The sequence below is a fragment of the Pongo abelii genome, chromosome 6, assembly GCF_028885655.2.
Source record: "Pongo abelii isolate AG06213 chromosome 6, NHGRI_mPonAbe1-v2.0_pri, whole genome shotgun sequence".
NCBI classification, from domain to species: Eukaryota; Metazoa; Chordata; class Mammalia; order Primates; family Hominidae; genus Pongo; species Pongo abelii.
Genome location: NC_071991.2, coordinates 104,238,707 through 104,254,422, shown reverse-complemented (window position 1 = coordinate 104,254,422; position 15,716 = coordinate 104,238,707). Strand labels below are relative to the sequence as shown.

At 36.1% G+C, this 15,716-nt stretch overlaps 1 protein-coding gene and 1 long non-coding RNA gene across 4 annotated transcripts in view; one reads left to right on the top strand and one right to left on the bottom strand.

Moving 5' to 3' along the window:
- Positions 1–15,716, top strand: part of COG5 (component of oligomeric golgi complex 5) — a 377,278-nt gene that overhangs the window by 306,889 nt on the left and 54,673 nt on the right. For both annotated transcript variants that reach the window (XM_024250412.3, XM_054560623.2), the window contains exon 15: positions 14,496–14,606. In XM_024250412.3, coding sequence (XP_024106180.1) covers positions 14,496–14,606 — 111 coding nt within the window. The remainder of the gene's footprint in view (positions 1–14,495; positions 14,607–15,716) is intronic.
- The window catches only part of LOC129060678 (uncharacterized), a 90,804-nt gene that overhangs the window by 39,868 nt on the left and 35,220 nt on the right, over positions 1–15,716 (bottom strand). The window contains exon 4 of one of the 2 annotated variants that reach the window (XR_008527583.2): positions 11,646–11,905. The exons of the other annotated variant lie outside the window; for it this stretch is intronic. This is a non-coding gene — a long non-coding RNA (uncharacterized LOC129060678). Of the gene's footprint in view, positions 1–11,645; positions 11,906–15,716 lie in introns of those variants that run through there. 2 annotated transcript variants of the gene reach the window in all.

The window sequence follows — 15,716 nt, the reverse complement described above, 5'->3', positions numbered from 1 at the left end:
AACTCAGTAGTATTAGGTTGTGCCAGTTTAGAGTACTTTCTGAGACATATCTAAAAGCAAAAATGGTGACATGGAAAGATTCTCGCTGTAATGGGAATTAAGAAAAATCCTCTTTCTCTTTCTCTATGTCTTAGAAAATCTTCTTAGCATATTCAATATCTTAGGACAGGAATTGATAATCTAGCAATGGGAATGGGTTTAGGGGATCTGTGGATCCTAGGAAATTATAAAACTTACAAAACTTAGTTCCATTTGCAAGTTTTATGAAAACAAAAATATTTCTCAAAATATTTTTGAAATTGTGAACCCCATATATCTGAGACAGATCTCAGTTAATTTAGAAAGTTTATTTTGCCAAGGTTGAGGACTTGCAGAGACACAGCCTCAGGAGGTCCTGATGACACGTGCCCAAGGTGGTCAGAGCACAGTTTGATTTTATACATTTTAGGGAGTCATGAGACATCAATCAACATATGTAAGATGAACAGTGGTTCCATCCGGAAAGGCGGACAAGTCAAAGCGGGAAGGGGGCTTCCAGATCACAGGTAGATAAGAAATAAATCGTTGCATTCTTTTGAGTTTCTGAATAGCCTCTCCAAAGGAGACAATCAGATATACATTTATCTCAGTGAGCAGAGGGGTGACTGAATAGAATGGGAGGCAGGTTTGTCATAAGCAGTTCCCAGCTTGACTCTTCCCTTTAGCTTAGTGATTTGGGGCCCCAACATTTATTTTCCTTTCACAGAATTTTTCTGGGAAAATGCTCTAACAGATTTTAAAGAGGGCTGTGATTCTTCCTCCCCAAATAACTGATAGATACCTGGAAAATTCCCCAGGTATTTGAAAGTTAAACAGCAAACATTTAAATGATTTATAGGCCAAAGAGGGATATTTTTAAAAAATATCTCAAGCTAAATAAAAATGAAAATAGAACAAATGTATAGGCATTTGTAGGATGCAGCTAACTCAGAAAATTCAAATCATTAAATACTTTTATTGGGGAGGAAAAAAGATCTCAATCAAGGATCTAATCTTTTACCTTAAGAAACTAAAAAGAGAAAAAAAAAGGGCAAATTAAACCCACAATACATAGTAAGAAGGAAATAATAAAGATGAGAGCAGAAAACAATCAAATTAAACACAAAAAACCAATAGAGAACACGATTAAAGCCAAAAGCATATTCTAGAATTATGATTTTTAGTAAAATCATTGTATACAAGGTATCACTGAAAACCAACTATTTCTGTCTACCAGCTACAAACAGAAAATAGAATTTACTTTATAAAAGGCTATTTACAGTGGCAGCAGAAAATATCAAATTCCAGAATTTGATATTTTCAAATTCTAGGAATAATTTAACAAAATATGGGCAAGACTTTACACTGAAAACTATAAGTTGTATTGAGAGAAACTGAAGAAGAATTTTTTAAATGATGGTATATATACTATTCATGTATTAGATGACTCAGTATTGTAAGGGGGTTGATTCTTCTGAAAATGATCTGTAGATTTGATGTAATTCCAATAAAAATTCTAACTTGAAAAAAATTTGATCAATTGATTGTTAAATTTTTATGGAAATGCAGAAGTGTCAAGAATAACCAAGACACTTGTTTCAAGAGATGGAGTCTTGCTGTGTTGCCCAGGCTAGATGCAGTGTCGTGATCCTTGCTCACTGCAGCCTGGAACCCGTGGGCTCAAGGGATCCTTTTGCCTCAGCCTCCCCAGTAGCTGAGATTTCAGGCATGAGTTACCACACCTGGCAATCAAGACACTTTTTTAAGAAGAGGAACAATGCAGAGCGATTTGCTCTACTAGATAAGAAGACTCATAAAGTTATAGTAAAGGCCAGGTGTGGTGTCTCACGCCTGTAAATCCCAGCAAACTTTGGGAGGCTGAGGAGGGAGAATCACTTGAGATCAGGAGTTGGAGACCAGCCTGGGTAATTGAGTGAGATCCCATCTCTACCAAAAAAAAAAAAAAAAGTTCTAGTTAAGATAATGAAGTATAAAGTATTAGCACAAGTATAGAAAAATGGAACATTGAAAGAGAAACAGTCCCACACATATACAGTCACAGTATATTAAAATTCACAGTAAACAATTAATTTTACCAAACAGCCACTTTTCTCCAGTTTAAACATCAACTGCCTAACATAACATTACCAAAACTAAATGTAGTATATATTTTGGAAGTTTGGAGAAAATGAAGGAGTAAAGGGGTGTGTGTGTGTGTATGTGTATGGGGCGGGGGTGTGTGTGTGTGTGTGTAACATCTTTCTTTTCTTGGGTCTAGATTTTTTATGTTCACTTTTGGTAATTCAAAACATATGTGAGGCTGGGTGACATGGCTCACGCCTGTAATCCCAGCACTGTGAGAGGCCAAGGCAGGTGGATCGCTTGAGCCATGGAGTTCAAGACCAGCTTGGGTAACATGCGAAACCCCATCTCTACTGAAAATACCAAAATTAACGGGATGTAGTGGCACATATCTGATATCCCAGATACTTGGGAAGCTGAGGCAGGAAGGATCACTTGAGCCCAGAAGGTGGAGGCTATAGCGAACCAAGATCGTGGCCACTGCACTCCAGCCAGAGTAATAGAAGGAGGTCCTGTCTCAAAAAAAAAAAAAAAAAGCACGTGTGAGTACTATCTTTGCTAAGAACCGGAGAGAGAACTTTTTGAAAAATTTTATGCCTTTCAGTTCTGTTTCAGTTTTCACCATATGCAAGATTTTACAAGAAGGAATAACTTCATTAGTATTCAGAGGGACTGATCACAATGAATGGGACTGAAGAGGCAAGTCCAAGTGCCTAAAAAGGCAGTAGCAGCCTGGCAATTACTGAAGCATTGTGTGTTCTGGACTTTGGTTATACCGCCATAAAGTGATACCTTCAACCCCAGATCTTCTTGCTTATAAGCCTGGACTCTTGAATACTGACAGACTTAAAACTGATTAAATGCTCTTGCTTTTCCAGAATTCCTTGTGACCCAGTCTGACATCCTTGAAACTATGTAACCTTAATCCTAGATCCTGCCAGCTCTAGCAGGCTATAGTAACAGCTTTGGCCTTCACTCAGAATGAGAGGGAAGCTATTTAATGGTTGAATGCAGAAGGAGGAAATCTAATGCAAAAAGGAAGGATTAGAATGCAGGAAGTAATAATAAGTAATAATGAGCACAAAACATTGATAAACATATAGGTAAATCTAATCTTTAATTGCATAAAATAAGAAATAATAGTGACTAACATGGAACATAGAAGTAAGATGAAACTAAAATACAAGTCCGCATTAAGGTATAAAATGAGGAAAGAGTGATGGATTTTAAAGCATTTTAAAATGCATGTCATTGTTCAGAAGGATTGTAAAGCCATAGATATATTCACTTAAATTGAATATAATTTTGTTTTGTTTTTTTTTTGAGACAGAGTCTTGCTCTGTCGCCCAGGCTGGAGTGCAGTGGCACAATCCCGGCTCACTGCAAGCTCCACCTCCCAGGTTCACGCCATTCTCCTGCCTCAGCCTCCCGAGTAGCTGGGACTACAGGCGTCCGCCACCACACCCGGCTAATTTTTTGTATTTTTAGTAGAGACGGGGTATCACCGAGTTAGCCAGGATGGTCTCAATCTCGTGACCTCGTGAGCCCCCCGCCTCGGCCTCTCAAAGTGCTGGGATTACAGGCATGAGCCACCGCGTCGGGTCTAAATTGAATATAATATTAACAATTTAATTATGACTACTGAAAGAATAGAAATAGAATATATAACTTAGAATTAAGTTAATGGAAAAGGGTAAAAAAGGAAACTATCAGTTGAGTAAAAGGCTGAAAAATATACAGAAACAAAAGAAGCAAAAATTGAATCATGACAAATAAGAGAAAGTTTATAATAAGGTAGTAAAATAATTCCAACATATACATCACTGATCACAATAAATATAAATATACTAAACTGACCACTGACATTTTTCAGTTTGCATAGAATCAATGGCTGAATTCAGCTTCGTGTGACATACCTAAAATATAAGGACAGATAAAGGATGAAAGTAAAGGAATGGAGAAAAAATATTTCAGGCAAATACTAATCAGAAGAATGCTGACATAACGATATTAACATTAGACAGAATAGACTTTAAGTCAAAAAGCATTATTAGGGATTGTGAAGGTCACATATTGAGAAAAGGAACAATTTACTAGGAAGGCAAAGAATTATGATATACCTTACAAGACAGCCTCAGACTAATAAAGCACAAGTGGATAGAATTATAGAGAGAAATGGACAAATCCACTATCAAAATGAGAGACTGTGGTGGGGAAGAGGGTCAGTCAAGCCACGTTGGAATTGTATCCTTTAAAACTACTTCTCTTGAGATGCTTTCTCAAACAGTTATAGCCATTTATGGCAAACACAATCATAGAATGACAGATATAGTGCCATGTTTTGCAAACTGAATTCCTGCTTTCAATCAGGTAATGAACCTTTTTTCCTGGTTTTACATTATAAACATTAATATTAAAACCAATAAACAGAAAGAACCTAATTAACTTGGAGTTCAGTAATACACTTTTTTATTATTAGGACTTTAGCTGAACTGAATATTATTGTTGGACTATATATAAAGAATTTCTTAGGCCAGGCGCTATGGCTCACTCCTGTAATCCCTGCACTTTGGGAGGCCGAGGCAGGCAGATTACCTGAGTTCGGGAGTTTGAGACCAGCCTGACCAACATGGAGAAACCCCATCTGTGCTAAAACTACAAAATTAGCCAGGCGTGGTGGTGTATGCCTGTAATCTCAGCTACTAAGGAGGCTGAGGCAGGAGAATCGCTTGAACCTGGGAGGCAGAGGTTGTGGTGAGCCAAGATCGTGCCATTGCACTTCAGCCTGGGCAACGAGAGCGAAACTCCATCTCAAAAAAACAACAAAGAATTTCTTACTACGAAAAGTAATAATGCATGTAAGATTATAGATTTAATTACATTTTTTAAATTATTTTTTAAAAATAGAGGTGGGGATCTCACTATGTTGTTCAGGCTGGTCCCGAACTCCTGGCCTCAAGCGATCCTCCCACCTCAACCTCCCAAAGTGCTGGGATTACAGGTGTAAGCTGCCATGCCCGGGCCTTACCCCAATTATTTTTTTTAAATTGTATTGATTAATTAGGCCTTAATACTAGGAGGCTGGGATTTTAGTTATTCTGTATCCCTCAAAGTAATAAACTGTCATTCTTTTTTGAAATTCTGTAGTTTGAAGTTTAGTTTGTACTATAATCAAATTACTATAAATCAAAGAAGCCTTATTCTCTACATTTCATGTAGATATGAAGGATTAAGTTGTTAATAAATTACTTACAGTATTCATTATTGGAAAGTGGGAAAAGCTCAGCATACCTGAAAGTGAACAGTTCTTTCTTTTTCAAATAATTAAAAATATGCAGACTTATGACTCTAAATTTAATTAACAAGGCCAGTGTTTAGGTCATGGGTAGGTAGAAATTCTGTCTGCTGTTCAAAAGCTTAAGACCCGTTCAGGAAAAATAAAAGCTCTTAGAGAGGATAATAGATTTGATTAGATGATTCATTCTTAGCAAATTGTGTTTGCATTTCTTATCTCCTGTATTGCCAGGTGGAGGTTTTGACAGGAGCATGGGAAATCTAGAGAAAGTTAATGAGAAAGTTAGGTTGAGAAAGGGGCTTTGTGTAGTAGGAATTGGTGGTGTTTGAGCAACAGAGTTTTGAGTTACAAAGCTGTATTTTATTCCTGTCTGTTGTTCATGCTCATCTCTCATGCATAAACAAGACATGATTTTGTTTCTTACTTTTTGGTTATATATTAACTGTTCAAACTGGATCGCATCTCAAACTATCATCTCTTTAATAACATATTTGTGTGAAGATTTAGCCTGATGTTAAGATACAACATTACCATTGAATCTGTTCTGTGGTTCAATTATACCTGTCTTTATTTTGTAAATAGCTAGTAAAAAACCTCTTTTTAAAATTAAGTTGTCAAATATTTGATAAATTTAACAGTCCGGGAGATAACTAAGAACCAAGAAGGCAACGAAATCATTCTCTGAACTGCTAGAATTGTTGTTACAGTGTCCATATACTAAAGCTCACACACATAACTCATAGAAAAGTCTCCCGGCTTTCACATGGTTAGTCCTCTGGTTTCCCACTTCAAAGCAAGTTAGACCAAGATGAGGGAAGAGTATCAAAAAAAGATCAAAAAAGAGAAAGTTTACACCCTAGGAATAAGGGAAGGACTCGTAAAATCACCAAAATTTAAAGAAGAATACGAAACACCAAATATCAAAAGAGGTAGTAATCTAAGTTTGTTTAATGAATGAAGGGGAATGCAGCTATGTATACCCTGCTAAGCTTGGATGAAGTCACTAAAAGCAGAGAAGAGATGTAACAGCATAAAAACACTGCTCAAACACTTGTGAACATTTACAATGGTTAACCTAAGTAGAATTTGCCTTCTTCAGGTACATGTTCTGTGTATCTTATTTATGAAACCAGAAAAGTATGACATGCACTGTGAGAATATTTTCTTGAAAATATTTTCTGATAGTTTTAGCACTCAAGAAAATTAGTTTCATTTATTATCAAAATGTAGTTAGATTGATGTGCTGGGAAAGTGACAAATTGCTGTGTAAACCTACAGATTTGTCCTTTACTATACATTTTCAAAAACATACCCTAACCCTGGATTCCACATAAAGTATAATTTCTTATGTATTACAAACTCTCTCACACACGTGTGTGTATGTGTGTGTGTGTGTGTATTATTATTGTTATTATTATTATTTGGAGACAGAGTCTGTCACCCAGGCTGGAGTGCAGTGATATAATCACAGCTCACTGCAGCCTTGACCTCCTGGGATCAAAAAATCCTGCCTCAGCCTCCTGAGGACCTGGGACTATAGGCAAGAACCACTATGCCCAGCTAATTTTTTCATCTTTTATAGAGACAAGGTCTCACTGTGTTGCTCAGGTTGGTCTCAAACTCCTGAGCTCAAGTGATCCTCCCACTTCGGCCTCCTGAAGTGCTGGGATTACAGGCGTGAGCCACCATGCCCAGCCTATACAAACTATATTTAGCCTGAAGGATCTTTGATAATTTAATTGTGAGCACATACATATTTAAACATATAATTTTACATTTTTATAGGATAATTGACATGTTATAACAAACTAAGTGATATTTAATCATAACTCTTATATTCCTTAATCTGAACCAGGTAATCTATGATAAAAGCATTTGAAAAATAAACATGAATAAAAATTAAGGCTGAGTGCAGTGGCTCACACCTGTAATCTTTGGAAGATCCCAAAGGTGACTTCTTGAGCCCAAGAGTTTGAGACCAGTGAGGGCAAAAAGTGGACCCTGCCTCTACAGAAAATTAAAAAATTAGCTGGCCATAGTGGTATATGCCTGTGGTCCCAGCTACTCGGGAAGCTGAGATGGGAGGATCACTTGATCAGGAGGTCGAGGCTGCAGTGAATCATGATCATGCCACTGCACTTCAGCCTGTGTGACAGAGGGAGACCGTGTCTCAAAAAATAAAATAAAAATTAATTATTTTTGTCTGTGTCACAGATCAGTAGATTATAAAGTACCTTGATGAGATTATCTTTCCCCAAATCCTTCCTTTGGTCAGGTAAACAATAACCAAAGCAGTTTATCTTGTCGTATTATCTTAAATCTTTCAGAGATGGAGATTGTATCCTTTTAATGTTTATAATTTATGAAATTATATTGTATAACAATTTCTAAGTATATTCTACAAGTAAACCTTTTAGATACTTTATGGAATTCCACAGTGCCTTTTACTAGTATTTTACTATTCTTCCTCTTTATGTAATGCTTCATACTATTTCTTTACATTTTTGCTTTTTTTTTTCCAGTCTTTTTGTGAAAGCAAACTGCTACATAGACATATCTGCTTTCTTTTTTTACAGTTAACAGTATAACTTTAGCTACTTTCATTGTTTGTTCCATCATGTGAATTGCCTAATAGAACCATCCATTCCCTTATTCTTCGACATGTAGGGTTTTCCGATTTCTCAGTTTTATAAATATAATCTTTTTGTATAAACTTTTCTGTATTATTTTCTTATGATACATTTTCTGGGGTTCGTTTTTGGTTTTTGTTGTTGTTGTTTTGAGACAGGATCTGGCTCTGTCACTCAGGCTGGAGTGCAGTGGCGTGATCTTGACTCACTGCAATCTCCGCCTCCTGGGCTCACACCATCCTCACACCTTAGCCTGCCAAGTAGCTGGGACCTACAGGCGCGCACCACCACACCCGGCTAATTTTTGTATTTTTTGTAGAGATGAAGTTTTGCCATGTTACCCAGGCTGGTCTCAAACTCCTGGGCTCAAGCGATCCTCCTGCCTCAGCCTCCAAAGGGCTGGGATTATAGGTATGAGCCACCACGCCCCGCTCCATTGTCTGGAATTTTTTTACAATATATTTCCTACAATATTTTCTTACATATATAAGGGTATGGCAATTTTGAGGCTCTTGGAATATATTGCTCCTTAGTATCTCGTGACTAGAGGATCATTGAACTGTATATCTAAAAAACTGATGTGATGTAGATCAGGAATTGCTAATAGATTTTATGCCCTGGGTCAAGTCTTAGCGATTTGTAGTCACTGCCTGGAGTGCAATGTTGAGAGACCATAACAGGGCCACAATTGATTATTGATGTCTTCTATATGCATGGGAGTGGGCATAAATAGACCACTAGAAGTGTTTCCATAGTATCTGGAAAGTCACTTACTTACCCTTTTGTAATTTATAAGTAATCTATAATATATTATTTTGTTCTTTTTAGACATTTTTCGGAGTCATCAACTTTATAACTCCCCACAAATAATTCTTAGATTTTCTTAATAGAAACTTAAAGTTGTCATCCAACTCATCCCTTGAATTGCCAGTTTTATTTCTTTTACTTTTAGTCCTCAGGCATGATGATTAGGGAGATTTTGGTCATTTCATCTGCAGATTAACAGTTACATAAAAACATTCTTCATGTTATTATAACTGTGTAGTTTATTGTTTCAGTTATCTAGTCTCATCAGTTGTTTCTCACACATTGAATTCACATGCTGTTCCTAATGAGCAGATATACAGAATTAGAATTTCTGAAGAATATTTTGTTCAGATAATTAAATTTTAAAAAATAGTGTATCTTGTCATTTGCACATAAGAATTATTTTAATTTTTATTTAAGGATTTGTTTAGCATTTGGATTTCCTCTCATTCCTTGTGTGTGTGTGCATGTGTGTGTGTATTTGTGTGTGTGTTTTAAAAATAAACTCAAATGCAACTCTTCTTGTTTCTAACGTCTTTCCAGATTGTACTGGAATAGTGTAACATGATTAATCAGTATGTACATTTCTCCTATTTTACAATGTTGAATCTCTTATTGCTCCCACTTTTCTAGTTCCCTCATTCTCAGTGCTTTACAGCCAAAGCTGTATTTTTGCACCTTGGTACAATTTTATTCATCTCAAATAAGATAGGCTTTGAAAAACAACCATATGTAATAAGCATCTTCTACTTTGAGACGCCTTGCTGAACATGTACATGAATTAGTGATGTCAGTTTTAAGGACCTTACAGGAAATGGCTTGAGATAGTAAAGGTTAAAGTGGCTGAAGATGGGTGGAGGTTTATGAAGTAGTTGAGGTGCCTACTTTATACAAGATGCTTTGTTACCATAACCCAAATGGAGCAAAACCTACTCTGTAACTCCAGGCAGCTTCAGTAGCATTTGGTTCTCATTCCTAAATGCTAATCTGTTCCTTTGGTCCCTAGCCAGTACTGAGATAGATTAGAGGTTGGGGGAAGGAACCAAGCAAAGGAAAAGTGAAAAGAAAATATGAATAAGACATAGAATTGTCTGGAGATAGAAATATGTGGTATTACCATTTTTAAGGCATTTTACAGTTTACATAGCATACTTTGGTATAAACTGTATTATTAGTTCCATGTTACAGATTAAGAAATTGAAGCTACAAGTCACTCAGCTAGCAAGTGGTAGGGATGGCAGACATTCTGGGAACAGGAGTTTTCTGATTGCTTCTATTTTTTTCAGTGAAATATACAGCAAAGTCATCAACTGAGAATAAGGAGGAGGGAAGGAGGTGTCAGAGATTAGAGAAATGAGAAGGTGAGGAACAATCTCGTAGGGGCTTAGGAGCATGAATGGGATATTTAACAGTATTGACAGGCAACACCAAGAACCCACCTGGGTTTAGTGATCATAGATTTAAAGTCCAACCAGTGAGAAGCTCATTCAGCTTCTCACACTCAGGTATTGACTTGGTTTCACCCAGGACTAGAATTTTCCTACGTGACCATGAATATATGTATTCTTAATACCCTGCCCCGCTTGCTCTCTGAAAACTAATGAACACTCCAGGCCCCAGTTTAAAGCCAGTATCTCCACAGTTGCACTGGATCCCATTTCCTCTCAAGATACCACTCACTGCTGAAAAGATATCACTCACTGCTGAAATTGATTTTAATGAATCATGTAATCTAATCCAGAAAGGAAAGAAATAAAGAAATGGGTATCAGGGACTCCTGTGAAATAGAATGAGAAGGTGGTACATTTGGGAGGTCTCAAGGGGTTACTGAATTATTGGAATTAGAATCAAAGGGACGGCCGGTGCGGTGGCTCATGCCTGTAATCCCAGCATGTTGGGAGTCTGAGGCAGGTGGATCACTTGAGGCCAGGAGTTCAAGACCAGCCTAGCTAACATGGCAAAACCCCATCTCTACTAAAAATACAAAAATTAGCCAGGCATAGTGACACATGACTGTAATCCCAGCTACCCAGGAGGCTGAGGCACAAGAATCACTTGAACCAGTAGGTGAAGGTTGCAGTGAGCCAAGAACATGCCGCTGTCCTCCAGTTTGGGTGACAGAGAGAGAGCCTGTCTTTAAAAAAAAAAAAAAAAAAAAAAAAAGAGAAGCATAAATATATCTACCTACTGTGTACTCACAGAAATTAAAATTAAAAATAAGTAAAATCAAAGGGAAAGATTTGAAATGGCAGCCCGAGAGTAGCATACTTGAACTCAGATTCAAGAGAGAGTTCAGTCATTATAATGGCAAGATTATAGAGTGTGACCATGGAAGAAGATAAATGAGTTGGAGTGAACCGAAGATTGTTGAAGGAGAAGAGGACAAGGAACCGAGAGCCCGTTGTATTGGAAGGATCATCTATTTGAATATTGATTTAATCAAGAAGTATTGCAGGGTCAACAGCAATGAGCAAACCTAGTGCCCAGATCTTTGTCTCTAATTCCATTTTCCACTAAAAGGAACCAGAACTCTTTGGAGACATGGCTGATTCCAGATAAAAGTATTTCATCAATGTAAATCTGTGAAGTTGATAACAACTGTGGTTTTGTAAGAAGATATCCTTATTAGGAAGTACACACATTGAAATATTTAGGGGTAAAGGGCCATAATGTATGTATAATTCAGAAAACAAATTATGCACATTTCTGTATGTGACAGAGAGAGAGAGAGAATACAAATCATAAAGCAAACAAGATAAAATGTAATGATCAGTAAATCCAGATAGAGAACATACAGTATTCCTTGTCCTGTTTTTATTTTTGTAACTTTCTGTAAATTTGAGATTACAGTTGCATAGGTCCACTTATACACAGATTTTTTTCAACCAAAGGCAGATCAAAAATACCCATATTCACGGGATATAAAACCTGTATATATAGAGAGCCAACTTTTCCTGTACGCAGGTTCCTCAGGGCCCACCGTGGGACTTGAATATGCATGGATTTAGGTGGGGGGTGGGTGTTACAGTCCTGGAACCAATCCTCCTTGTATACTGAGGGGAGACTATATTTCCTAAAAAAAAAAAAAAAAAAAAAAAAACTATGACAAGAGTGGTGTTGGAGAGAGACACAAGGTCATCCACTTATTTAAGTATTGGACTTGCACTGATTATATTCTGTGTGGTAAAATCAGGATAAGCAGCAGATTATTTACATCTCCAATCTTTTGGAGACTTACATTTTCACTTTGATATTTTTATTTTGTTCTTTGTTTTTGGCATGATGACGTTTCATTTTTAGTTCTTTTATATCAATAATGTTTTGTACCCAAAACTATAAATTCTTTTTATGTAGCTTTGTAGGTCTTTTGAACTTGTCATCTTCTCTTAACCTTCATTTTCACAAGGTTCTCAGAGCATCAGTCGATAACCTTGGAATCCTGGGATTCTTTCTATACTTTCTTAAAAAACAGTTTTATTAAGATATAATTCACATGTCATATAACTCACCAATTAAAGTGTACAAGTCAGTGGTTTTTAGTATATTCACAGTCAATTTTAAAACATTTCATCACCCTAATAAGCAACCTCATACCAGTTAGCACTCACTCCTCATATACCCCACTGCCCCACTGCAATTTCCAATCGACTTTTGCCCATGTAGATTTGCCTGATCTGGATATTTCATATAAATGTAACCATTTAATATGTGGCTTTTGCGGTTGGTTTTTTCATGTAGAATAATGTTTTCAGAATTCACCTATGTTGTAGTATGTATCAGAACTTTATTCCTTTGTGTTGCTAAGTAATGTTCCATTGCATGGATATTCTACATTTTATTTGTCAGTTGGTTGACATTTGGGTTGTTTCTGTTTTCTTATTATTATGAATAAATGCTGCTATGAATATTTGTGTACAGATTTTTATGTAAACATATGTTTTTATTTCTCATATATATACGTATATATCACTAGGAGTTGAACTGCTGTGTCACATGGTCACTCTGTATCTACCTTTGAGGAAAGACCAGATTGTTTCCAAGCAGCTCCTCCAATTTTACATTCCCACCAGCAATGTATGAGGGTTCAGTGTTTCTACATCCTGGCCAGCATTTGTTATTACCTGTCTTCCTCATTATAGCATCCTAGTGGGTGTGACTTGGACCTGTCTATACTTTGAAACCCCCAAAATATGATCAGTCCTCAATAATAAAGGATCTCCACCCTTTTCTAGCAGCAAGCATATCTCCTCATTAAATACTGAACACACAAAACAAATTGAAATAAAATAACATAAAAATTCTTCCCCTTTCCCGTTTCTTTGTTCTTCAAAATTGATTGGAGAGAATCTCAAGAGAAGTAAGAAATTGGATTTTTAAAATTGTACAGCTAGAGCTTGTAACTTTTAAATGCCCATTATAGTCAGATGTATGTTTAGCATTTGACCCCCCCTGCCCCGAGTCTGCCATGTCCACGGATGCCATTCAACATGGCCACTTACACCTCCAAAGTGCGTTTTTCAGGAGCCTCTCCATCTCCTCACCTTGGCACAGAGCCCATCATTTGCTTTCTCTTGGGAGGTCAGAGCTTCTGTTAGTATTAGTTCACCACATTATTGATTAAGTTGGATTTTGTGGGCTCTTCTAAGTGCTTAAGCATTATCTTTTTAACATAGTTGTACAGGAAAATAAATATATTTTCAGGCCACCACCTTAGAACACAGCTTGATTGCAATTGTGATTATCTATGTCCATGAGGAAAGTCAAAATAAATTGGAGTTGTTTAACCTAGTTATGCTTTCTATGTCCTGATCAAGTTTAATTTATCTTTAAATAATAATTATTATAAAGGATTGAATTAAAATCTGATCAATATGAGAATGGTTGAAATATTTTTTTTCTTAAATTTGAACCATGACAGTTAAGAGATTAACTCAATAAAGCATTCCATGTCCGTTTCCCTAAAACTCATGAATTTAGAAGTAAATTAAAGGTCAAGTGTAGAAAGTTTTTAATACCACTTCTACTGATCATCTATACACAGTATAATTTTGGGCTTTTTTTAATCTATAAAAAGTCATAGTAATACCCTCTTTGCATGATTCATTTCATTAGTATATTAGGATGCCTGTCAAATATACATGGGATTTAGATTTATTTTTATTTATTCCTCTGTCTAGCCATCCCCTTTCCCTCTCCTTCCCCTCTCTCTCTTCTCTCCTTTCCTTCTCCCTTTTTTTGCGGGCTTATTTCTGAGCATTTGAATAGAAAGAGCCCAATTGGCAGTTGCCAGAAGGTATTCCTTAGGATTACTATGTTATTATATCAAAATAATAGCACACATGGGACATTTGGGTCACACCTGCCTCAAGAGTCCATCAGCTGTGAAGTATTAATGGAGCTGTTCTTCCCGTGCAAGACCAATTGTGCTTCCACATCCATGGTGTTTTCTCTACACAGATTGCTGGCTTTACCTCAAGTCCAAAGCTTTAACTTGACCTGAATATTTCCAGTTAACATTCTCTTTGTCAGAGGGGCATGAACTTCTCCCCGGTTAAAGAAGTGTGTGTGTGTGTGTGTGTGTGTGTGTGTGTGTGTGTGTGTGTGTATGTGAGAGAGAGAGAATTATCATTTTGACACATTCTTTTGATATTGAATTCTTACAGCTCTCCACACAAGGAGATGCAAGTCAGGTGATTGGGCCTCTTACTGAAGGACAGAGAAGAAATGTTGCAGTAGTGAATTCATTGTATAAGTTGCACCAATCAGTAACAAAGGTAACTATTTTATTAAGTTTTTTTTACTTAATTTTAAATTCTTCTTGCCTCAAATTTGGACAGTTTACAAATTGTTATTTAGTACTTTGGAAAAGAATACAATGAAAATGTGATGATTATAAAATAAACTAAGGAGTTAACTCTTTTGAACAGTCTTTGATTCTGGCCTTCATTGTTTGTATGACTTTTTGTTTGTACATTCAGTTTAAAACACATGAACTATAGCTCCTCAAGTTAATTAAGTTTATTGAGCAAATTATTGGAGGACAAATCATACATATTTCATACTTATTTAAACGTGTAATTTGATACAGTGTGGATGGTAGTAAATTATAGCAAAGCTAATGACAGAATAAGAATGCTGAAGCCCTCCAACATGTCACAAATGTTCTATTAATATCTTTGCATTAAAAAGTCAGGGAGGAGCTGTATTAAAAACTGAATTTTTATGATATAATCACTGATGACTGCTTACACATAGATAACATGTATTCATTTTGCTATTTTTCTACTAGACATTTAAAAGAAATGGCTGAACCTTGTTTGTCTCCATATATTATGTCTAAGGTGAACTGTATTGTTAATTATTAAAAAAGCAACACTTTCAAGTCCGTCTGTGACTCTGGAGTAGCTTGTGCTTAATTTTTCTCTATAGGTCATTTTTGAAATATTTTATAAATAGGAAGATAATAATTTAGGAGACCTGAAGAAAGCTAATGGTTAAATGATGTTCTTGAAAACTTGACTTATAGTATGAGCTTTAATATACTAGATTGTGTTTTAGAATAATTCTAAGTGACTATTACTCACTTATTTAAAGATTTTAACAAGTCCTTTTATCAATTAGCGGTTTCTAAAAACGTGTATTTTACACACTAAACAAAATACATGTTAAAGAGTTATTAACAGGTAAATCTCAGAAGGGTAAAAATTATTAAAAAACACTAAATGATGTATTTTCCATTTTCTTTAATCATTACTCCAAAGCACCACAAGCAAGGAAAGATTGTGTTCTATCTAGCCTGCTTTAAATGTCTTTATTGATATTTTCAAAATTTTCATGATGTTTGTATTGATTTGTAAAAATTGAAATGCTGACATTTTTATTTT